The sequence below is a fragment of the Mytilus trossulus genome, chromosome 2 (assembly GCF_036588685.1).
Source record: "Mytilus trossulus isolate FHL-02 chromosome 2, PNRI_Mtr1.1.1.hap1, whole genome shotgun sequence".
In the NCBI taxonomy this organism is placed as follows: domain Eukaryota; kingdom Metazoa; phylum Mollusca; class Bivalvia; order Mytilida; family Mytilidae; genus Mytilus; species Mytilus trossulus.
The window spans coordinates 78,207,236-78,233,935 of NC_086374.1; the positions used below are offsets into that span (position 1 = coordinate 78,207,236).

Consider the following 26,700-nt stretch of genomic DNA (forward strand, 5'->3'; position numbering starts at 1 on the left):
TTCTTTCTGGGTCACAGTTCATTTTTTGGTCCTTTTCGCGGTCCGCGTTTCAACTATGTCGATTTCTTTGAAAAATCAAAAGCAATGATTTCGATTTGAACAGCTGACCTCAAGTACAGGGTGTAAATTGCAGGATAAAAACAATATATGTACATTGTCGGAAAATATAAAATTTATTTGTACCAGCTTTAGAAACATGATGAAAAGCGAGGCTCAACCCAACAATGTTAGATCTGTAAATTTGCTTTCGCAATTTTTTGGTATATGTTATGCTTTTTCACCAACATTTGTAAAACTCTTGTCTGACTGTAGTTGCAGATCTTAGATTTGAGATGGTTATATTCCTATCTCTATATGATAATCAAAAGTATTGTTTCAATTATCCAAATCATTGTAATAAATGACTTTGCTCTGCATGGACACAACCTAAGATACATCGTATCACAGACATAGGGACCATAATCACTCTGTAAACCAATTTGAAAGATGTCCTAAAACAATCATAGCTATCAAGATTTTAGGACTGTCGTAGACATTTTTTATTCTAGCGTCACTGGTCTTTTGTAGACGGAATGCACGTCTGGCTTACACATTTATTTACCTTGAGTTTTTGTACATGAAAACACACAATAACATTAAAAATGTATCATAAGATTAAACACAAAAGAAATTGACGAAATTGTTCATCTAAAGCAGTAGAATATAATGTAACAACAATATCAATGTTAAATCAGTCCGTAAGTTGTCGCAATACCGTGTTGATTTTGACTGGCCTGCTTGGTGACAGTAGTAACTTCACTACTTGTTCCATTTCAGTATCATCCGTAGAAAACTCAAACTGTTGGCAAAACTAAAATATCAAAGTATTATTCAAAAGTAAAATCACAAAAGTACTGAACTTCAAGGAAAATTCACAACGGAATGTCAATTATTAAATGGCAAAATCAAATGATAAAACACATCAAACGAACGGACAACAACTGTCATATTCCTGACTTGTTACAGGCATTTTCAAATGTAGAAAATGGTGGATTGAACCTGGTTTTATAGCGCTTAACCTTTCACTTGTACGACAGTCGCATCAGATTCTATTACATTTACAACGATGCGTGAACAAAACAGACATAATAGGTAAAATTGTCAAAATATGAGTACATCAGTCAATACCGTGTTACAATTTCAATCAGTATAATTACGTTTATGTACAATGGATGAAATTATTTGGATCAAATTTGGTAATATGAAATTGGAATGTTCTACGTTGTTGTTTTTTTGTTGTTCTTTAGTTTAAACATATTTATTTATAGTGGATTGGGAAACAAGTTTTGCAACTTATATTAATCCCTTTCCACTTTGCGTTTGCGAGTGCTGCCTTGTAGCGGCATTAGCCTACTCTTTTTCGAAATCTACAAGGGTGTCTTTAACGTGCAAGAGATATGGCTCTCTCTTAACACGGGTCAGCCATTTATCGTCCCCGTCCGACGGACTATCATCGTTTCCTCAAGACCATACTCGCAAATGGTGTCAAGGGAGAGCCGAAAATTGAGTTCCTGAAATTTTCATCCCAAACGGGAATCGAACCAGGAACCTTTGTGTTAGAAGTCCGATGCACTAACCACTACACCACGGCTGTTGTTCTTTGTGACCCTTGCAATATTTGCTTAACTTATATATAAGCTTTGAGTACACACCCGTGGTAAAATATGAATATATTGTCAGGGCTGTTCCAATCGTACTCCCACGTCATATATTTTTTTATAAATGAGATACCCGACGTCATAGAACGATGACGTAAGAATATGAGCATTTTACGGGAAAATACACGCTTGCCAAAACAAAAATCATCACAACAAGGAAACGTAAACAAACGATTCAAAATGTGGTATAAGCCGATTTTTAAAAAATCATATAAGACATTATAAGTAAATTATAATTTAAATCCTCCCCAAACTATCTAAATACGTTATTGTAAAAACTTTAAGCATGTCACCAATTCAGTTTGCTCCGTTCTTTTACGCCAATTTGATAGTGCGTTTATTTATGGGAACGGCAACTATTTGCCTCCACCTAGAGCACTTCGATCCAAATAATAGCCGTATTTGTCCTATTAGAATCGAAATAGTTCATGGGGGCTTGAATATATCGTGATTTTACCACGGGTTGTCCCTTATGCCGATATTTTACCCCTCGTTATCTCTCAGGGTAGTATTTGTCATAAAGGGCCAACCCGTGGTAAAATCACGATATATTCAAGCCCCCATGAATTATTTCTTGAACATAACATAAGGAAAACTTTTGTGTTTTTTTTAAAAGGAAATGATGTATTTTGTCGACGGAACTTCTCATTTTCTATTTATTTTCCCTTTTCTAAAATAGATCATTAGATCAGATAAGTCAACACTAAAGTTGTGAATTAGAATCCCTAACGTGAAAGGCTACAAAAACCTCTTCTCATATATTTTATGGAATTTTGGGTCCTGAATGCTCTGCAACTTTGTACTTGTTTGGCTTTATAACTATTTTGATCTGAGCGACACTGGTGCGTCTTATGCAGACGAAGCGCGCGTCTGGCGTATTAAATTATAATCCTGGTACATTTGATAACTATTTACACCACTAGGTCGATGCCACTGCTGGTGCCCCGAGGGTATCACCAGCCAAGTAGTCAGCACTTATGTGTTGACATGAATATCAATTATATGGTCATTTTTATAAATTTCCTGTTTCAAAACTTTGAATTTTTCGAAAAACTAAGGAATTTCTTATCCCAGGTATAGATAACCTTAGCCGTATTTGGCACAACATTTGGAAATTTTGGGTTCTCAACGCTTTTCAACTTTGTACTTGTTTGTCTTTATAATTATTTTGATCTGAGCGTCACTGATGAGTCTTATGTAGACGAAACGCGCGTCTGGCGTATTACATCATAATCCTTGTTCCTTTGATAATTATTTACACCACTGGGTCCATGACACTGCTGTTGTCCCGAGGGTATCACCAGCCAAGTAGTCAGCACTTATATGTTGACATGATTATCAATTATATGGTCATTTTTTTTATAAATTTCCTGTTTCAAAACTTTGAATTTTTCGAAAAACTAAGGATTTTTTTTATCCCAGGTATAGATTACCTTAGCCGTATTTGGCACACCTTTTGGGAATTTTGGGTTCTAAATGCTTTTCAACTTTGTACTTGTTTGTGTTTATAACTATTTTGATCCGGGCGTCACTGATGAGTCTTATGCAGACGAAACGCGCGTCTGGCATATTAAATTATAATCCTGGTACCTTTGATAACTATTAAGAGGGTATGCTACGAAGCCCCTAAAGTTTGGTATAGGCGGAACACGAATTCAAATGTTCAACGAAACACAAAGGCTCTATAGGCTTGTTTGCAGGCTTTGGCCAAACCACACAATTAAAAATCCATGAAAATGCATTGTTCACTGAATCCACAAAAATAAACGAATCCACAGTACTTGATTTTCATATGATGAATACATAATCTTTTAATCAGTTTAATTGAGGTCTGAAGCTGGCATTTTAGTTTCTTTTGCTACCTCTTCTTATATCGGCCTCGCACTTCTTGTATAATAGGGGGAGATTGAGATCTCACAAGACATGTTTAACCCTCCAGGGTTTTTTGCCTGTCCTAAGTCAGCAGACTCTTGCCTTTGTTAGTCTTGTATGTTTTTTTACTTTTAGTTTATTTTTATGTTTTGAGTAACGCCCATTTTCACTAAACTAAGTACACAATTTTATTTGGCTGCCAGCTGATGACCACCTCCGGGTGCGGGATTTTCTCGCTGCGGTGAAGACCCATTGGTGACATACGGCTGTTATCTGCTCTTTGTTCGGGTTGTTATCTTTTTGACATATTCCACATTTCCTTTTTCAATTTAACAGACTTCTCAATGCTCCTTTTTACCTAAAATGTCCTCCGATTTGTCATACGTTGTGTTAGAGTGTTCAGTTTGTATGTAACGTAGGAATGAGACAAATTTTCGTTTTTTTTTAATAGTTACACCCGTTAACATAAGGTCAATAGGCGTTAATGATATCATTGTGAAATCTGTGCAAACTGGGACAGAATAAAATACCCACGGTGACACACGAAATGTACGTGAAAATGTATGTTATAAACTAGAAAGCCCTTTTTTGTGACAATTTGAGTCAGCTCCCAACAAAATCAGATTTCAAACAAATAAAGTCCAGTTCAAATTGGCTTTATAACTATTCCATCTTAAAAAGTAAAACAGTAATACCGAACTCCCAAGAAATTTTGAGAAAAATAGTCTATAAAATTTGTCAAAATCAAACATTATCAACCAAGGGAACACATGGAAAACAACTGTCATATTTCTGCCTTAGTACAAACATTTTCTTAAAGGAAAGGGTGGGCCAAACTAGTGTGCCAATTGTTCATTGTTCTTTTATATTGACTAATGCATAAACTCATCACAGATACTGTAATGAATATAAAATGAAGAGGGTCGATTAAGATAGAAGAGTTTCTAACATTAAATATAACTCTTTACAGTTACGCACGTGTAGAAAACTGAGATCAGTTTTACCTTCTTCTCTTGTGCTACTTTTACCAAACTCTTCTTTTTTTTTTTTTTACCAAATTCATACTTGAATATAACTGTTTCAAAACAAGCCTTTTAGAAAAAAATATCCTCTGAAACACATAACCCTGAAGTCTTTAAGTCTGATAGATTGTGTCCGGAAAGTGGAAATCTGCTGTTGCCTCTGTGTATCACCTTGTTATGAGAGCTTACACCGTTTAGGGCCAGGTGGTTGAATTACACATATCCAGAGAGTATATTTCCTTGAAAATAACATACTTGCAGCATCAGTCAATTCATAAACTCTACTAACACCCTACCTCCTATTTGATGAATCGGGTTGACCGTGTCTTAAAAATAACTGAACACAAATTATATCAAATCGATACTGTTAGCCGAAAAGCCTTACGAGTCAAACTGATTGTAAATTGTATATCAAATGTTTGCCATATAGGTCATTGGTGGCTATATTATTTGCTCCTGAGCGCATTGAACGAGAGTCACGGAAAGCGAGACACATGTTTTGCTCTTCTGGCGAGGTGAACAACTATTTAGTTTTCTGTTTGAGTCAGTTTAATGGGAACTTCTTGTGATAGATCGATGAAATTTTCTATAGATTTTATTACCATCAGTTTGACGACTGTTTATAGGTCATGTAGGACATGAACCAGTGACTTAAGATTAATTTACATCTATAAATGTTACGTTTTCTGCCTAATCAGTTTATTAGGAACTACTTGTGATTGATCAATGATATTTTCTATACAGTTGCATTACTATCAGTTTGATGACTATTCCAAGGCCATATTCCCTTGTTCATGGTCCAGTAACGTTCAATTAATGAGCAATTTCTAATGTAATGTTCTCTGTCTAAGTCAGCTCGATAGAACTACTTGTTATAAATCAAGGACATATATATCAACTTGTCTTTTTTTCTGAATTTTCTGACGACAAGCGAGACATATTTTTATGTGTAAACAGTTTATGATAAATTATAAGCTTATTTGTAAATCTAGATACTTGATTGATAAAGGAAAAACCCCGACGCTAAACGCTGAACCAAAGTAAATGTAAAAAATGACATAACGATGAACAAAAAATCTTCAACAACGTTACCAATACCAACGTGTCAGTCTTAACAAGTCCTTTCTGAAGATGACAAAAAATAATAAAAATACTGAACGCCGAGGAAAGTTCTAAACGGAAAGTCCATAAGCAACTGAAATAATATTTTCCCATAAATATAATAACTAGTATGTTGTTGTTGTGCATTAATTTTTAGTCGTATATACAACATAACTATCATTAAACTTTAAATGTCTTACTTTGAGGATAAAGAGCTTCATTTCCATTTCAGCCATTTTTTTACCTGAAAAGAATAATCATAAATAATGGAATACAAAATTCCGTGTATATTGGTTGGTAACATTGGGATGGGGTTGCATCAAACATAATTGTTTGCATACACTATTAGACAAGATGTTTTTGAATGTGTATCAAGAAAAATATACCTTTCTTTTAAGACTTAAATGATGTCGATGGGCTGTGATTTCAATTTAAGGAATGACTGTAATATTTTTTATGTCTATGCAGAGATAACATAAAAAATGTGGTGCACACTGAATAATGCGCGTAGCGGGTTATTTAACAGTGTGCACCACATTTTTTTTTATGTTATTTCGAATAGACAGAAAAAATATTACAGTCATTTCTTAAAATTTAATTCTAAATTCCATTTCAAACCGTAGAAAACCACGAAAAAAACGTTGATGATGTCACGGTCACATGACTAAATTATGTCTATGGTCTGATAACAAAATAACGTCAGCCAATCAGAAGACGCGTTACATCCAAAATTAAATTATATGGTAATAAACCTTTCAAAGAGGGGAGAAATGTACCAGGGGTCAAACTCATAGATTGAAAATTAACCGACAACACCATGGCTAACAAAGAAAAAGACAAACAGGCAAATAATGGTGCATAAGACACAACATAGAAAACTAAAGACTAAGGAACACGAGCCCCACCAGAAACTGTGGGTGATCTCATGTGCTCAGGAAGGGTAAGCAGATCCTGCTCCACATTTGGCACCCGTCGTGTTGCTTATGTTATTACAAACCCGGTAATTTCAACTTAACAATTTGGAACTCTTGGTTTAATAATTTTCTTTTGAGCACAACCTTCTATCAAGGAAATCATGATGAGAAATACAAGCTCAGGAATATTGTTTTAATTGGGATATATATATTCCGTATGCAGGCGCTACTGGGTGTTAATACACAGAGATGGAAAGTTCACAATTGGGAAACTGAAATCATCTCTTTTGTCGAAAAGTTTTGTTTTCAACCGACTCTCAATAAAAATTTCTAGATGTAAGTCAAGATATGAGGCAGACTAAACTATATCTGTTGTTTCTTTTCTCTCTAGTTGGGTTAGATGCGTTCAACACAGTCACCTAATTTTGAATTATTTAATGAGGGAACATCATCTATATAGCGAAAGTAAAGTTAAAGGATATTGCTAACTTCTTATTCTTCTTCATAAGAAGTTCATGTATGATGTCAGCCTCATCATAATAATCAAGGAACATGTCGGAAAAAAGAAAGACACAATTGATTCCCATGAGAATGACGATAGTCTGTTGAAAAACACGTCATCCAAAGGTAACAAATATGTTGTCAATCAAGAAATCAAGCATCTGATAATGTCAGTTTAAGAATTGTTCGTTTAAATGTCTATCTAAGACAAAGTACTTGTATCTTCGTTTGCCATTTTTTTATGAAACAAATCTATACCAACTCTTTCAATTTGTCTTTTATTTTGGAATGGGGAATACTTATGTAAAGTGTAGAAAAGTCAAATGTTTTAATACTATTGCAAGGTAAAAGAGTCTAAGAGAGCAAAATTTGTGTATCTAGCTTTGCATAATTTGCTTATATTGTAAATCTTGGTTCATAAGTGATCTATGACAAAACTTAAGAGTTAGTTCTCTCTTAGAACTCTCTTGTCATACTTCTTTGCAGTTCAATAATCCATAAATGTACATAAGTTTAATTTTGTCATGAGATTATGGACTTTCCGATTAGATTTTCTTCTAAGTTCAGTATTTTTGTGATTTTACTCTTTACAGCATAATTGACTGAATTTCAGGAGTTATGATGGGGAAATAACGTATTATACTTGAAAACTGTAGGTAAATAATGTATTTAGTTCCGTCCTCTATACGTCACTTTCAAAACCACATATCAATCCTGTATTGCTATTATAAAAGTTGAAGAACATTCCCAATCAAGACATGAAACGAATACTGTGGATTCATTTTTTTTCTTGGGTACCAATTTTCGTGCTTTGAGGAAAACTTGCATATTCGTGGATATTTAAATTCGTGGTTTTTGTAAAGTCTGCATACATTCCTTAATAAAATTTGTAATTCGTTGAACATTTAAATTTGTGGTTCTTGGATATCTACGAAATGCACGAAAATTGGTATCCAACGAATAATAATGAATCCACAGTACATGATTGCATGACGTATGAAAAGGATATTTTCGTAACTATATATTCGGTAATGGTGATTTGAATTTTACAGTTTGTGATTTGATATTAAACATATATAATATATACCTAAGCACATTCTTGGTCCAAAACCAAAGAAAACATCACGATTAAGCTTTTTTATTTTGGCATTATCAGTCATCCATCTCTCTGGTACAAATTTGTCTGGGTTTGGGAAAAGAACCAAATTTCTTGCCATCACGTACATTGAAATAGCAACATTGGTCTGAAATGAAGCACGTGGTTTGCACAATTATTGTATCACATGTACAAATATGAATAATATCATATGACGATTAGATTCGTGTAAACAAATACCGTACTTTTTATCTATTACCAAATGGCATTTGTCCATTGTTGAGTGCTGCACGGTGACATATTATTTCTTAAATGCACGTCGTTTGGATATGGTTATTTTTTTCAATTTGAATCATACCACATCTGCTTATTTCATATTATTAATTTGCTGCGTCCAAAGCACTTTTCAGGTTCTGTCGGAATATTTAAAGCCAAGGATGTATAAATGCATTAATGCATGCTATATTACAAAAAGTGATATAAAATGAATAGCCACAATCTATATTAGGCCATCTACACATAAAGGGATGGAATCCAAAAACTCTAATAATTTCTAAATTTATCTACAATACAATTAAATAAACAAAAGCTCAATGTTAAAGTATTTATAACTGATGATTGATTTTTTTCTATTGGTTGCGTATGTCTAGCGCTGACGATAAACGAAGGAACAAACAATCGATTTGAAGGACGATAGTAGGCACTTGTGAATAAAACAGACACAAATTTAGCTCTACACACCGCATTACTAAACTGTTTTTGAATCAGGAAACCAGAGCACAATTTGTTGTTTTAACTAAAGAGGCTTAGAAAAATTTCTTCCCCATGCAATCTAAGTATACATATGGAATGTGTAGACATATAACAATTAGTTAAATTGTAAATACATTTAACGTTAGAAGATTCCTTAAAGTAAAAAAAAGGAATAAAATTCATCACGGATGGGTTGTCAGGATTACAATGGTGTATTTAATAGATCTTCACCCCACCGGTAGTATTATATAAGCTTTAAAATATAGTTCAGTAGAACAACAATATACTTACCTGAGGTGGTATCATAATACCTTTCACTTCCATGCAGTCTTTTATTATGCGACTTGTAAAGAATCCAACTGGATGCAATCTAAGAGCAAACATAGGTTCGGTTTAGATGGTATTGTACTGTTTAAAGAAATTAAAAGTTCGAAAATATTCTAAAAACATAGTGTTTTGTCTAGAAAGGTAACGTTATTAAGGTTATTGTTACGAAAACAAGAAAATCACATTGAATGAAAATTTTAAACAGTATTATATCTTTCATAGATCCTAACAATGCTAAATGGGTAACACATTCTCACTTGACGTAGAATAATTACAGCAAAATGCATTGAGTGTGTAGGTAAATGTAATATCTTTGGTTAGCTTGCTTGCTAGCTAATATATGAAGTCATTATAAGGTTTGATATACTACCATCTTAAAAAAGTAGACTAGCCCGACAGATAGCCAAACTGTATGTTTGTAGGACTAGACAACTCCGAAAGGACGGTAGTAAAGTTAACATAATAATGACTTGACGGTTCAGCTAACTAGCAAGGTATACATGGTTTTACCTTTATCTTCAGAATCAATGCATTTTGCTGTAAGTAAATTTTGATTTGAATACATGGAAGCACGAACACCCATAAAAGTTCTCACACAGCGATGAATTATCCTATTATTCACCGGGGTATAAATTTTATGAATTTTGATTCATAAACGAGTTATCTATCATCAAAATGACGACACAGAAGAATTTAAACAAACTGGTAACGACCAGGTCCGAACCATATCAGGTGGAAAGTAATCTCATTGGCACTCACACCACATCTTCCTATATCTATATAGTAAAGATGATGATAGTTCCAACAAAAGGTGAAATAACAAAAAAAACGAGCTCCGAGGAAAATTTTAAACGGAAAGTCCCTAAGCAAATTGGCAAATTCAAAAGCTCTAACACATTCAACGAATAGTTAACAATTGTCACATACCGCCCTTTCAATGTCATCAATATTTCAGCAGAACATACAAGACTAATACAAGCGAGATGTTTAGGTGACTACAAAACAGGTTTAATCCACTATTTCTACGTAAGGAAAACCCTTTACAAAGTCAAGAATATGAATGTTGTTTCATATTCGTATGATGTGTTTGGACTTTTAATTTTGCAAATAATTAAGAAACTTTCCATTGGAGTTCGGTATTTTTATTACACTTATGATGTGTTATAAAGAAACAGAAATCTTACCATTTGGCTAAGATGATAATTGTTTACATCTCGAACATGCCATCAAATCGGATCGATTTCGGAAATTTAAATAACTTTGAATTTACTAGCTATATCAATAAATATTTCGCAATTTACCCCAATAGCATTTTGGATGTTTAATAGTAAACAATAAAGGAAAGGGTGACCAAACATGACCCCTTTTGTAATGTTATCAGCTTTTAGACTAAAAGAATAAATTGGAAGTACTTGTTTTTTAATCAAATGGATGAAATCGGAAAACATTACTGCTATTAATGTCCAGTTTAAAAGTTTTAAAAAAATCAACAAATTTCTTTTCTATTATTTTCTTGTTATGCGGAGTTTAATGAAAAGGTAATACCACGCTTTCATGTTTGATACGTTTACAGCTATGACGTAAGAGAAAACAAATTCCTTACAGATGGCATTATAGTACACATAGAGCTGTCATACTCGCTCCAATCAATAGAACTGTCTCGCATTTTATACTGTAAATTTCAATTGTATACTTTAGATATCGGCTTGAAAAGTATGACCTTAATAAAGAATCGATACTATATGAAGCATAAAAAATCTGGTTTTTGTTTTATATTTGTCTAAATTCAAAATGAATCAAGTTTGAGTTTCAACCTTAACGTTTCCCAAAGAACAGCACTGAGGAATTCTAATTTATCCAAGTCTGTCTTCTCCAAACTTGATCTTCCTTCCAATATTCTTTCAGCTTCAGAAATAATGTTATCCTGTACATCGGGATGACATGCAAGTTCATAGAGACACCATTGTAAGGTTGTATTTGTCTGAAACATAAAACAAGAAAAATAGAGGCCTTATGCCACTTACATTTACAAGACCCTTAATGTCTGAATATAAAAAAGAAGATATGATGTGTTTGCAAATTAGACAAATCTTTCAAAGACTGAAACAGTTATTGACAAATATAGGTCACCGTATGGCCTTTAACAATAAGCAAAGCTCTTATCGCATATTCAGTTATAAAAGGCCCCGAAATGACAAATGTAAAACAATTCTAACGTGAAAACTAACGGCAAAATTTATATACAAAAAAAATGAACGAAAAACAAATATGTAACAAACTAACACACTAACCACTGAATTACAGGCTCTTGACTTTGGACAGGTACATACACACATAATGTGGTGGTGTTAAACATGTTAGCGGTATCCCAATCCTCTCTATAACCTTGGACAATTGTGTAACAGTATAACATAAGAACGAACTAGACACATCAGTTTTAAAAAACCTCATCAGATGGGTACACATAGAAATACATCTAACAAAAACACATTGTGGGCGTGGCCGGGTAAAGAAGTTTAGAAAAACATTGGTTGGATGATTCCATTATTTTAAACTTACTGTGTCTATGCTGGCAACCAGTAAATCTGTCAAATTAATGTAGATTTCTTTATCGTTAAGTTTTCTGTTCTGCAACAAATGTGACAGAATACTACAATCAGATGTGTCGTTTGAATGCCTTTCGATCATATCCATAGCTGTAATGAAAAGTTATTATTTGCCTTAACCATTAATCATCTCTGGGTCGCCAATTAGATAATTTAAAAAAACGAAGTTTGCTAAAAAAAAAAATTAATACAGTATTTGCCCGCATATTAAGCTAGTGTTATTTGCTTGTGGTGAACAGAGCCTTCAACATTGTCGTCTTAATGCAGCCGGTTAAACTTACCATTAAACTAAGTATATTACATTTTAGTTTGTCCTGTAGTGTTACATTGAAGGAGAACTAATGAAGATTATTAAGATGAAATTATGAAGAATCTTCTTGTTTAGTTGAAATATAATAAAAAGTTATTAATTAGTTTATTCTTTAAATCTTTCGGTTTTTTTTTAATTTTAGTTACTGTGAGAGAAACCCTACTTCAAACGTTTTCCCCTCGAATCACATTATGTCATGTGAAACAGACCCGAAAGATACCACTATAAGATTTCCATGGTTGGCATAAACAATAGGAACAATGATTTTACATTGGTTCTCACAAACAAGATACATTAGATCACACAGTTTGATTGGTCGAGAGCACTTTCTATATTATAAATAAATACACGTTCAACTATACTAACCTCATTAGAATGGAAAATTCAATGAAAGCAACTTTGTTTTAACAATTAATCAAAACTTTTTTGCATAACTGGTGTTTTTTTTCAATAAATGATTCAGTTATACTATTTGTCCTTGTTTTGTTTTGTCAGCTCTTCAATTCTGTGATAAATTATGAAATTCTTAAATATTTTTGCCTCCGTCATCAATGACGATACATTATTTGTCGAAATATGCGTTGAGTGCAGTAAAACTGTATCATTAATGTTTTTACTAATACACATGTAAGAATGAATTATTGTCGTACCAATTGTGTTCTGTTGATCGTCCGTATTTGGAAAGACATAATATGAAACATTGAATATATTGATTTTTAATGATTACATTATTTCATGTTTAAATTTCTGACAGTTTTAAAGCAGCTTCTTGATCAATGGTGCATTGTTAGAGTGGAGTAATATAAGATTGATACCAACTGGTTTTCAGCAGAAAATTCCATCTATTGTTGTGACGTTTCCACGCTGGGTGCATCTTCATTATACATTCTGGTGTAATTAATAACTTCTTAGCATCGTCAAAGTTATTTCTAATAGAATAGACAAACAAGAATAGTTTGTTCCCCAAAATTATATAATATCAAAAGGAATTAAAATGATGAAAGATGATACATAATATTTAATTTTCAAATATAAAAATGACACACTAATAATTATTGATAGTTTGCCCAAATTTCTATTTTATCTCTTCTCTGATTGCAAAAAAAGTCTGGTAGCAAAATTAATCTGGAGAAAACAGAGGTGCTGTATATATATAAGCCAACATAAATATATTTAAGACGTAATGTGTGAAATTTGTGTGGATTATGTTTGAATTCCTGAAGGTTAATGTTACTAGGTATAAACATTTCAGTCAGTATGCACGAAATGTTCTTTTAAATTATTATCCAAGAATTAAAAAAAATGAAAGTATAATCAAATTTGGTATGAAAAACATTCACTTACACCAGATGCAAAAACAACAATCATCAAACATATAAGTGTTGGAGGAACACATTGTTTTTGGTCCTCAATGCTTTTCAACTTCCTTCTTTATTTGGCGTCGAGCGTCACTGATGAGTCTTTTTTAGATGAAACGCGTGTCTGGCGTGAGTGTAAAATTTAAGTACTGTTATCTATGATGAGTTTATTTAACTGATATGCCTGCAGAATTCCGCTTTTTTCAATAGGTTACCAAACTAAAAATAAGTAAAAATACCATACTTTGCCTTTTCTGCAAATTCCTGCATTGTCTTCCCATTCTGTGTAAATGTTGATTCAAAAGAATTTCCATACAAAACACTTCCGAATGCTAAAATCAGGAGAAAAAATATGTAACAGTTGAAAAATGACAGAATTGAGCAAAGCTAATGCATAATTTTTTTTTAGAAAAGACAATACTAAAGCCCGGAAGACCAGCCAATTGTTCAAGCATATCTATAAAAGAGGGACCAAAGATACCAAAGGGACAGTCAAACTCGTTAATAACTGATACGGGAAATTATTTGACCCATATTTAAATTATGTTTCCGAAGTAACTGCATAAAGAATGATGATGTGCAAAATTAAAACATTAAAACAAAAATATGAATAATATAATAAGTATCTTCGTATATTAGCAGTTAGATCCATATTAAGTTCATTTTGATAGAGTCGTCATCGAACGGAAATCCACTTGTCTAACACCAGATGTCGATTCATACTCATGGCCAAGAAAAAGCCTTCCACATTAAAACCATGCAATAAAACAAACAACAAATGAAAAGTCGTACTCAAAATAGCTTAACCAAAATTATGAAAATTGCACAGCGAATAGTAACAGGGATATTCTTAGTTTTTACATAGCAGTATACTATAACTGCATGACTATCCTGTTACACAGATCCTTACTATCAATAAAAGGACATACATATCTATAACAACATGTTAAATAGTTATCAAAGGTACCAGGATTATAATTTAGTACCTTCTTTAAAGTGTATTGTCGATGCACATAGCATGCATCGGTTGTATATATTTGCCATGTGCGCATTGGTCATAAATTGCTCTTAAATGGGCATCAGTTGTCAAATTCATGTTCACCGATTTGACTCATATTCGATTTACAACAATGTAAAACATTTATTCAAATTATAAAAAGTCTTAAATAAGCAAAACACCGCGCATGAGCTCGATGAAATGTAGCGTTATTTCCTGTGTATTTTAGTCTAGACGCCATCTACGAGTAATTGACTGTCCTCCGATTGCCATATAGGCGATATAAACATAAATATAAATATACATTGATAAATATCAGACTCGTGCATTTGGATTTTTCTATGTCTGTTTATTTCATGTTATAGATTAAAATGTATGTTAATCATCGTTTTTACCTTTTAGAATGATATGTTGTGAATCGAATCAGTAAATCAAATTAATGATTAACCTGATTCACTTTCAATGTTGGTATTCTTTTCCTTTAAATAACCAAACACGTACACTGCATGCACTATCCATCTCTATGTAAGGGGTTAAACTGAAATTCACATGAATACGGATTCAACGAGGTCGAATTATTCACTTGCAAGTGAATAATTCATCATCAATATTTCTTGGCTTATTTTGGCAAAATTTAACAATTCATGCTGATAAAAGTGATATATTATTTCACTAATTGACTTTCATTTATGATTGATAAAAAAGCATACTTTAGATTTTTTATATACATGTATCTCGTAACTACAGTGACCCTTTAAGGTGTTTTTGTCGATTATAAACGAAAAGTGATGTTATGAGGTTCACAAAATTAAAAGTACGTAAAATACTTGTCTTGGCGTCACTGATGGGTCTTTATGTAGAAGAAACGCGCATTTGGCGAATCAAATTACAAGCCTGGTACTTTTGATAACTATTGTAAACAACTGAATCTATCTAAAATATCATGTTCGCAATATTACAATTTGTACGCAACAGTTGTTTTTGCTCTTGTCTGTATATACAAATGTATTAATATAATATAAATTGAGATATTTTATTTAGTAGCCGACATTCACTGTGCGTTGTTATAGTATCAAATTATAAGTCTGGTATCTTTGAAAACTATTGAGTTTTATTTTTTATCGATCTTAATGGAAATAGTTGATGAAAAAAAAAATTTTTTGATTTAATTTACCATTTATTGCGAAATCTCTTGTGATTGGTTCGACTTCAAATGTTCCAAATCCATTTATGGTATAATCTTCAACTGCATTTGCCAATGTTTTTAATGTAAGCTGAAATATTACAGAATTTTGAAAATGTATAACGCAACAATCAAATTTAAGTACTTATCTCCCAGATGAAATGATATTCCAGGGCTTGTATTTTCTATCATGATTTTCTTGATAAAGGGTTGCTACTCACAAGGAAGCATTTAACCAAGAATTACAAGAGGTTAAGATGAAATCATTCCTTTGTTAATTTTTCTCTGATTGATGTATTTCCACTAAATCCATAGGATGTTGGATGTGTACTGATTGATATTTTAGTCTTAGATACATGATTGTTTTTCTTATTATTTGTTTTTGGCTCTGGACTTGTCAATGATGTCAGTAACTGAGAGTGCCCTTAGATCTGTACGTAGAGTCTTTTTTTTTGTTGTTGTTATGGACGAGGGCAAACAGACGTCCAGTCTGGTTTTTTTTTGTATGATGTTCTTTCATCATGTCCGGCGCTCTTTTGACGAACAAATATCGTGCATTTAATTAAAGGTTATAATATTCTCGGAACGTTAATCTGAAATGTCCTTTACATGCGAATTAGTTTCTCGTCAGAAATTTTGACCCATAAACTTAAATATCTAAAGTGAAACAAGTTCACCATTAACTATTATCTCACGATTTTACAACAGATGACATACTTCTTCTAAATGCTTAATTTGATGACCAATCTTCAGCATCATTGGGTTACTTAAAATCTTCCTTTGACATAACCATTCATTGTCATTACTAAAATGAAATACCAATGAGATTTAAGATAAATAGCAATGGCTTGTTATAAGGATGTATATATTCAACCAAAGGTTTCAAGTGTTGAAGTTGAAGTCACCCCGTTGAAAAAATTTACGGACGCAATCACGCGTTGGTTGACCGTAAAAGAATATTAGTTTCACCGATGACAACGCATATGTTCCAATTATAATACTCACAATCTTATTCTTTTTTCCATGAATTTGACTTGATACCAAGTTTTAATTTACATGAGCAACACGTCTGGTATCACATGTGGAGAAGGATCTTTTTATCCTTTCGGAGGGCTTACAGGTCAGTTTTTGTGAGGTTTGTGCTGCTCAGTCTCAAGTTTACAATACTAGTATTGTGATTGTACACTGTTTTTTTCCCTTTCTTTCTTTTTTTTTGCGGTCTCAGTTTGTCATAGACAAACAAGTTTGAATATTACTTTAGGTCTTTAACTGTTCTCAAGTAAGAACTGAAAAATTATGATACAATTTCATCAAAAGTGTTTGAAAATAAAGATAACCCATATTTTGGCCAACACAGCACCCTTTAATATACCCTGACTGATTAGATAGGTAAAAACGTCATTAATGTGCAATTAATCTGAATAAATCCAAAACAAATAAAGCTGATTCATTCGCAGATGTTGAACATTTGACGATGTTATCCTTACATCATTTGTTGTGATAATTGTCTCTGAAACGTATGAAATGTTTGAAATAATACATTAAGTAGAATAACAAAAATACCGAACGCCAAGGAAAATTTATTTTGGAACATTTTGTAACTAATGAATCCATTTGGTCTTTTGCGTTAAAATAGTTAATGTAAAAAATAAAGAGATATTAAGGAAACTTGAAGTTACTAAAGGGATACTCCAACTCAATGGCAAACTGACTGCACAATGACAAAGCACTTTAGAAAACTTTATATTGAGTAACGTAAACCCCAACAAAAACAACAAGGGTTTATCTCAGCTGCTTCGGAAGGGTAATTAGTTCTGCTCCACATGTGTCACCCGTCATGCTGTTCGTGTAAGCTAAACTTCGGAAATATTCGACGATGTAATCATCGATGAAAAGAGGACACAATTGTGGTTGCATCAATTGGAATATATCAGTCGACATATTCCATAATGGTTAACCAAACTTCCAATGGCGTCCGTAAAATTTTCGAAAGGATGACTTAAAGTCACAATTGGAACTCTTGGTTAAAAAAAGATTCCTTCTAAAACACAATTCTCTATCAATGAAATCACGATAGGGAATATTCTAAACTAGAAGATATGAATATTCATACACAGGCTTGGCAGGAATGGTGCGACAAAGAAATCAAACCACATCTCCTTGTTTTATATCAGCATAACAAAACAAAAAAGAGATAAGAAACAACCTACAAGAAAACGCTACACAGAATACAAAAGAATGTGCAACACGAAAACACCTTTTTTTCTGATACTACAGAAGGCTAAACATTGTTTTACGCTGGTCGCAACCATCATATCATGGCAAGTATAATACAAATCAGGTAATAAATCCTTTTCGATGTTATACCATTCAATACTAAACAACCATATATATATTTGTCATCAAGATAAAGAAAGTTGAATTAATATTTTGTTAACAGGAAATAGTTTATTACCCAATATTTCATTAATCAAAGTTCATTTTTGAATTGTTGTCAAGTGACAGTCCAATGACAGAAAGAAACTCTGCATAAACTGGGAGTAACCAATTTCAATTTTCTTCTATATAGTACCAGAAGACTTACAGTTGAGATCATGAGCAAGCCTCACAATTTAGATCATGACTTTTTACTTGTATAACAACAAAACTTTCTGTTTCGCAATTAATAAAATCAACTGATTGTTTTTTATAGTTTCAGCCCATTTAAGCGTACAAATTAATAATTTTGAACTCAAAGGTGGAAAATTTTTGATAGTTCTTCGAACAAATCAAATGCTGTTGATTTGGTTGTTCTTTAATCCTCGTAATTTTATAATTTAAAAGGAAGATGTTTTTTAACATTAGAGTTTCATAATCTAACAATGGTGAGATTTTGGAAGCGTTTAGTATGTTACCAATCTTAGATTTAATACATTTTTAGTTCGCATGCCAGTATTCGGTTAGCTTTTCAGATTATACCTAATAACTGAGTAGCTAGATAAATGAAATGTTCACAACTTACCTTATTAAGAGTCCCTTTGGGTATCCTTGGTCCTCTCTGTGTCGCCTTAAATGTTTGAAGTCAACATGTTGTGGGTATCTACCTTCAGCAGCTTTCAATTTCTCAACATCATCCGCCTCAAATAAAAATACCATTTTCTTTCCAAAAGCTGAAAATGTGTAAACTGGACCAAATGCTTTATATTTTTTCATCAGCATTTCATGGGCATTTGAACCAAATATACTGATAAACTCACAAACATCACCAGTTGTATTTCTTAAAAGCTTGGTCGTTAATGATTCCTTTCTCTGTCTTTTGCATGGAGGTGAATTTGCTTGAAATCTTGTATTACTTTTTGATGAAGATTTCATTCCATTTCTTTTTTGATGTGTTTCTAGCTGGACCAATGAAGAGATGGCAGTCCTATATTCCCTTATATTGCGGTAAGGATTTGATTCGTATGTTTTAATTATAAGAAAAGAAAATAAGTTGTTCACAACTTTCAAAAAAGTATTACTCATCAATTCGAATATCTTTTGATGAAAAAAATTGAGTCCAGACTTCAAAACAAGTACAAATAGTATTATTGCAATACTTCCTCGAATTATATCGAAGTTAATCATTATTGAACTTTACAAACCATGTATACATGTGAAATATGTTGCATCTAACTAAAACTTATATTTTAATATTTTTCACATTTATGCGGGTTTAATCAAATCCTACAATTCGAAGGCCACCAATATGTCATCAACATGGCGAAAAGATCCCGCACCTGTAGGCGGGATTAAGATAGCACTAAAAACTGTGTACTAGTTCATTGAAAATGGAAGTCACATTAACTGCAAAAAATATAAATGAACTAGAATTAAAAAACACAACATGTTTATCAGATCGATTCATTATCTACACTCTCTGCTTTTTAATGTTTGATCCTGATTTGTGCATTACAATATTGGGGGCTTTGTCAGTTTGATTTCTTTTGTTTATAATACTGTACTTATACTCATTTTCAAAAAAATGTCGAGCTTTAAGTACACCAATGCTAATTTTTTTTATCATGTAAATTGAGCTGTAAGGGTTTAAATGAAAGCGTGTAGCATTTACGAGTCAGGACATTAATAATAAACACGATTTAGATCTATTTTGATAAGATTGAAATAGATTTAAGTCCGATGTTTGAGTAATTCATATGCGAACAGTGTCAGAATAAAACATTTTAAATGATTTTTTGCCAATTTCTGATCGCCTTGGTATCGGCATAAGGTATTTTCTTAGAACGTTAATAACAACTCTAATGAAAACTCGTAGCTTCGCTATTATTATATGTAACAGTTTTTCTAATAGATGCAATGCTATTACCGCTACTTAAATCAGCCGTTAAATTGTTCTCCCTGTGAATATTGAACTAGTCAGTAATGATTTCAAAAGTGCAAAGTAAACTAAACATTGAACACAGCACGTCGCTTGCATAACAGGGAAGATAAAAGAAATATTAAGACATTAGGTGAACAAAAATGGGGGAACTTTTTTTTCATGTCTATGCTGTTTTAAAACAACATATTGATTTATAACACCAATGTAATACTTGTAAAAAGTGCAATAACGTGTTGTCAGAGACTATATGACTCTGCTTTTGTATTACCAAAATCACAACAGAAAATCATTATCACTTCATCAAAGGGAGTAGTTATTTCATTACAGCATTTAAAAATTAAAAAAATTGTCTATCCTTTATGTCCATCCTGTTACTAGGACTTACTATGGTTGATATGGTTACAGTAACAGGATAGACAATAGCAGACAGAAACGTCTTTAAAAAGTTTATAATAACATCTAGTTGCACACATAATGAAATAATTCGTTGTTTGAACTCATCTCAAGATTATAAAGTCTTAAACCAAAATGCGAGTGTTTTACATGATGTTGGGTTTATTTGAAAGAAAGATAAAATGCGGAACATTATATATTGCTATCTTAGACTTGCATTACTGGTTGCTATTTTTATATAATTTGAAAACCAATTTTTAGAGGCATTTTTCTGTACAACATGGGCAAATGGCAGACAATCTATTATTTCACAGAATGAATATAAAATTATATAGAAGTTTTTACGCCCTATCAAAAAAATGTTTCAAAATATTCTTGTATGACATATAATCAAGATTGAATCTTTTTATATGTTGTTCTATAAGAATTGTTTGTTTTTATTTGCTAGTGATGAGGATTGTTTGAAAAAGAAACTTAAAATCAGTTTTGCAATTTCTAAATCGACATTTTTTGAAAATGACCCACTTGTTTTCGCACTGTCCTTAGAATCGTAAACAGAATTAAAAATCAATGGGTTCAATAATAAGCAACTCTAGATGTTTGTTGTTCTACAATTGCATTTGTAAATTGACATATTTGCAATGAAGATGATGGTGTACCGTGAAATTAATATTGCATGCTGGCGGCGGCAGATTAATGACATTAAATTTATTTCATTAAGTTTTTCAGTGCATAAAGAATCGCTTAGGGTAGATTTATAAAAAAAAATATTCACGAGTACTAAACAATTAAATAAAGGAAACTCCCAACTAAATTCTATAGTTACGAAGTGGTACATTGAAATTTAATGTTGAAATTGGTCGCTTCTCTGTTTACCAAGAGAAATGCGGATTTGCGTATGTTGTAATATGCAATGTGTTGAGAATGAATTCCATTTTGTACTGGTATGTCCTGCATATAGAGCAATTAGAATAATTCTTTTGTCACGCTTTTCATGGCCTAATGTGTTTAAACTATCTTGTTTGTTGAAAGCAAATTCTAGATCTCTAACAATTAAGCTCTGTAACTATTTGGAGAGTGCATGGAGAATTTATTGTTAGCGAGATCTCAACCCTCCCCAACCTGGGATAGTGGTGTAACAGTACAACAGAAAAACGAAAGTATGAATATCAGTTGCATGCATACAAATAGAAATACATTAACAAAAACGCAGAGCTTTGACTACCACGAAGTTATTGGGTCGCATGTATCAACTACTACTGAGCATGCATAAGGATGGACTGTGTAATTCTCAGTATTAATAAGTAGTTGGATCGCATCAGGTGTACTCTGATAATATAAGTAATAGTTACATATGGAATTGTCAACAAATATGTAAGACAGAATATATGATCAATATGTGCAGAAGTGGCATAGTGGTATTCAAAATTCATCTAGAGATCTGTATTACTTCTTTTTTTAGATAAAAATGATCTATCCTCAGAAAGCTACCTTATACGCATATTAACGTAAGTAAACTCCGTTATTGCATTTTTATGTTTCCTTTAAAAACTAATGAAACAATTGCTACAATTTTACCAATTAAATTAGGTATAATATCTAAGCCCTTATCAAATAACTAGGCTCATCATCTCTTGCTAATTATTTCAATACTTTATAAGCTTTCAATTTTTTTCTTGAATTTATCTATTCCTCTGTTGTTTTATTTTCCTGTTAACATGTGATATACTATATACAACATGAAGATGAACAACAATAACCCAAAAGAAACGATTTGAATTATTTGTGTTCCGTTCCATATTCCGTTTCCGTCTTTTAGCAACACCAAATCGAAAGGGAATTACAATATCTATTGTTTCTTTCAAATACAAATATGAGCAGTCTCCGAACGTTAAAATACAACCCTGAATACTACATGAAACCTCAACTGAAATCAAATTCAGTTGTGTAACTACATGCAGCGTGGTATATATACTAATTTGTGTATGACAAATGCGTCATGTCAATTTACATTAAAAATTATCTTTATCATAATAATGACGATATAATATTCTCATGCATATAAATGTAATCGGTTTTAGTCCTCTTTTTCCACACATGACCATTACAGTTGATATAGTATTCCAGATCAGATTACAGCACAATTTCTAACGCAAGGGTACCAAAATTGCATCTGTTTTGACGGATTTTTTACCCCTACGTTCATACATGATCCAGTATATTCACTGAGTAAAATAGTCCCAGATGCAACTTAAGTCGTAACATTTGTAATTTTGTTAAGTAATTGTTTGAATACAATTTATTCGTTCATCGCTGCTCTGCTAGTCATCGTAATGTGTATTGCATTCATTTGTCTTTCTCTTGTTATAGTCAAGGAGGTTATATTATTGTTATAGTGTAAACTATCTTAAAGAAAAAAATGATACTTCAAAATTAAGACATATTGTATAAGGCAGCAACAATCTATTTTTTTTCGCGACAAGTCGAAAACATTTTTTTTTCTTTCAATTTTAGAATTACATAGTGGCAGCTGAGGGTGAAATAAAGCAATTTTTTTTCTCAGTATCAAAAACAAATATTTTTTTTCTCCAACAACTGGAAACAAACTTTTTTTCTCCAAAAAAATCCATAGACCCCCTAGAAAATCAAATGGTTGCTGCCTAATAATTATGTCCCTGTTGAAAACTTGATACATTGAAAGGTAAATGTGTTACTTTATATATCAATGTTTATTTCATATCGGTTGAGAATAAGATTGTAACAAAAAATTTGTTCCGGCGTGACATTTGTTCCGTCGGAACAAATGTCATAGGAAATATGTTCCATCGGAACTTATACCACAGAAAATTTGTTCCAGCACTATAAAATTTGTTCCGGAACTATTTTTTTAAATAAATGTAAAATAAGTTCCAGAACAAAAATCACAGCTCCATATTTTGTTCAAATATGAAAATTTGAAAGTGAAATAGGTTCTTGTGATATTAGTTTTGAACGAAATTATTTTTCAGGAATCAATGAATTGTTCTGCTCGGACCTATTTCACAGAAAATAAGTACCTTTAACCTAATGCACAGCAAAATATTTTCTTGTTACACCTAAAAAATTATAATGCAAGCTGGATGCTGTACTATGCTTGCATGGGGTACATTTGCAATTAAGGCATGACTGTAGGATGAAGAAAAGAAATGAAAGCGATGATAATGTATCATTATTTGTATCTACAATGTATGTTTTATCATATATGTAGTATTCAACCTCCTTGTTTCCTGTTGATTTTTCATGGGTGTTATAATCATACATGTACCTATCTATGGTCATTGCGCAGTCTTAAAAGAGTGTGTCTTTTATTTCTTTGTCCTTTTCAAATTAGTACAAATGTTCAACCTTACCTATAATACTTTTTTCGAAATTACTTTTATTATTATTATTTCTTTTTTTACTCTTTCCTAGTTCATAAGTGTCATTTTTAGTCTTATTAATTGAGAATGTTGTTAGACTTTTGATTTACTAAACAGGATCCAAATTGAATGTTTACACTTAAAATATCAATATAATACATGTTTTCTATAATGACTTTAAACTCACTGATGACAAGTCCTCAATATATAAGATATCTTGTTTAACCAGTGGAACATATTTCATAGACAAGGAACTTATTTCACCAGGTGAGGAACAAAACTCACAAGTCCAGAACTTATTTCACCAGGTCAGGAACAAATTACACAAACATAGAACTTATTTCACTAGGTAAGGAACAAATTTCACCAACCCAGAACTTAGTTCACCAGGTAAAGAGTGGAACTTATTTCATAGAGATGGAACAAATTATATGGAAATTGTCTGTGAAAAAAGTTCTCCCAGAACATATTTCATGAGAAATTAGTTCCACTGGAACTTTTTTCACAGGAACAAATTTTGGCTCACAATTTCTCTGTTAATTACCGATGGGGCGTGGTTTCTCTGTTTAGAGAGATTTACCTTTTATAAAACATGGTCCTGTTTTTAATATTATATTTAAGTTATTGAATGGTTTATTATATGTTTTCGTTAATTATAAAATTAAAGATAACTTGATTAAGTATTTATATACTGAAAAATTACACTAAACTGAATGGCAGTATTACTACGACTGGTATTCACTCTTTGCCATAGAAATCGTACAACTACTCGAGTTCGCTGTAGGCATTTTGAATTTATGAGAATTTTCCAAAAAGTGGTTTCTCACTGAAATAAACATAATAGTTCTTGAAAAACTGGTCATTATCTTGATACATGGACTGCCCGTAGGACAGTGGTATTGACTGCGACAGCGATAATGACCTCGACTTCGGCTCAGTCATTATCACCTATCTAAGCCAATACCACTGTCCTGTGGGCAGTCCGTACATCACGATAATGACCAGTTTTTCAAGAACTATTATATAAATACATTGTATACATATCTAAAGATTCCAACATGCACAGTTTTGTATGTTCTCGTAGTTAAAGCAATGAATGTAGTCTAATGTTATATGTATGGGCTAAGATATTTAAAAGTCTTTAATGGCCTTGCATCTCATAGTCTAAAGAATTTTGCCACCTAAGAAATCAAACAGCAAGTGAATTACATATATAGTTTATATAAGAAAAAGTGGAAATGCCGGTGTAAATTAAATCAAGTACTTAAGGTGGAAAAAAGTTCTGTCTGATATGCTGCACCCCAATCATGGAACTCACTGATAGAAAATTTAAAAAAAGAAACAAATTTTAATAAATTTTATATTAGAAAGCTGATTTAAATTTTAATACCTGTACCCGTACATCTTTAATGCGATGATTTTTTTGGGGGATTTTTTTTAAAGGGGCACGAGCTACGAGATGTTTAAAAAATCTAATGTCTTTTTTTATTTGCTAAATCAATAATGAAATACAAATAGTGAAATAATAATTAGCTACTTATGGTTCAATTTTGTCAAAAAAAGCTAACACATGTTTGACCCCGCCGCATTTTTGCGCCTGTCCCAAGTCAGGAGCCTCTGGCCTTTGATAGTCTTGTATAATTTTAATTTTTAGTTTCTTGAGAAAAATTTGGAAATTAGTATGGCGTTCATTACCACTGAACTAGACTAAGTATATATTTGTTTAGGGGCCAGCTGAAGGACGCCTCCGGGTGCGGGAATTTCTCGCTTCATTTTCGCCTCAAAATTTACTCTGAGTACAGACAAACCTGCGCATCTGTAAAAATATTCAGGCATAGCAGGCCCTAGATAAATGAATTTTTAGTATGTTTTATGTTTTAGAAAAATAAAAACTTACCAGGATTTTGCCGTGCACTTTTTTTATTCCTCCAGAAGGTGCAAAAATAAATTAAGTTGGGAAACAGGTTTGAGAACTTCCCCACAGGTAAAATTTAAAGTGAGCATTTTTAATTGACATGGACATTAGATGGACAATAGATACCTGACAATAATTGGTTATTTAAACTGTGTACCTGAGTGGACCATATCAAGGTAAACTCAACTGTTTGTTAATTTCATCTTTTGCAGAGACGAAAAAAAGTGTACGGCAAAATCCAGTTAAGTTATGAATTTTCTAAATCATACAATGCATTTGAATTTTATTTATCTAGGGCATGCTATGCCTTAAACCTTTTCCAAATGCACAGGTTTGTCTATACTCAGAGAAAATTTTGAGATGAAAATACAGCCAATTTAGTCATAGGGTCCACATGAACCTTAAGGGTTATGTACCCTTGTGTTGATTCAATGCTAAAGATATGGAAATTTTATAGAAAATCCACAGCGTTTATCCTTGTACCCTCATATTTGGCAATATCATGACTAATAGATATAAGATTATTGCATGCAGTGCTAGCATTGATTTCCTTAAAACGAGATTATTAATGTAGCTCTTGGTTAAAACAAATTAGAATATGGACCAAATAAAGGACACCTTTTATGGTGCGCTCGACTTTAGTGACTCAGCACGAGCTATTTTGGAATTTACATGTTGCTTAGAACTTTTTGTAAAAAAAACCCACTAGCACATCATAGAAAAGCAAGTGAGTGATCTATGTTTCAAATTTTATAACAAAAATCTCTGTATTAAAGGCTATGGATTTTCAATAAAAATGTTGGTTTATTTGCCACAAAGTCCTCTTTTTCTATTAAATGCAATGGAACGATAAATAATAATGCATTGCATCAAGTTTCCGCTTGGTATATGTACCAAATG

The 26,700-nt window shown here is 32.3% G+C and overlaps 1 protein-coding gene across 5 annotated transcripts; it reads right to left on the reverse strand.

Moving 5' to 3' along the window:
- On the reverse strand, nucleotides 1-25,994 carry LOC134708047 (cytochrome P450 10-like). 5 transcript variants are annotated; one of them, XM_063568310.1, is made up of 12 exons: nucleotides 25,783-25,994; nucleotides 18,739-18,854; nucleotides 16,455-16,542; nucleotides 15,729-15,828; nucleotides 13,802-13,889; nucleotides 13,019-13,128; nucleotides 11,843-11,979; nucleotides 11,098-11,264; nucleotides 9,248-9,326; nucleotides 8,195-8,351; nucleotides 5,893-5,936; nucleotides 1-850 (listed from the first exon to the last, which is right to left on the reverse strand). In XM_063568310.1, exons 3-12 carry the CDS (start codon nucleotides 16,494-16,496, stop codon nucleotides 731-733), a joined length of 1,044 nt encoding a protein of 347 aa, XP_063424380.1. In that variant the 5' UTR covers nucleotides 16,497-16,542; nucleotides 18,739-18,854; nucleotides 25,783-25,994; the 3' UTR covers nucleotides 1-730. The 5 variants fall into 5 exon arrangements, 4 of the variants coding, with proteins under 4 accessions (XP_063424380.1, XP_063424379.1, XP_063424377.1 ...); XM_063568309.1 differs by having other exon boundaries at nucleotides 18,739-18,886; XM_063568307.1 differs by lacking the exon at nucleotides 25,783-25,994 and having other exon boundaries at nucleotides 18,739-19,548.
- Between the last annotated feature and the right edge of the window lie 706 nt (nucleotides 25,995-26,700).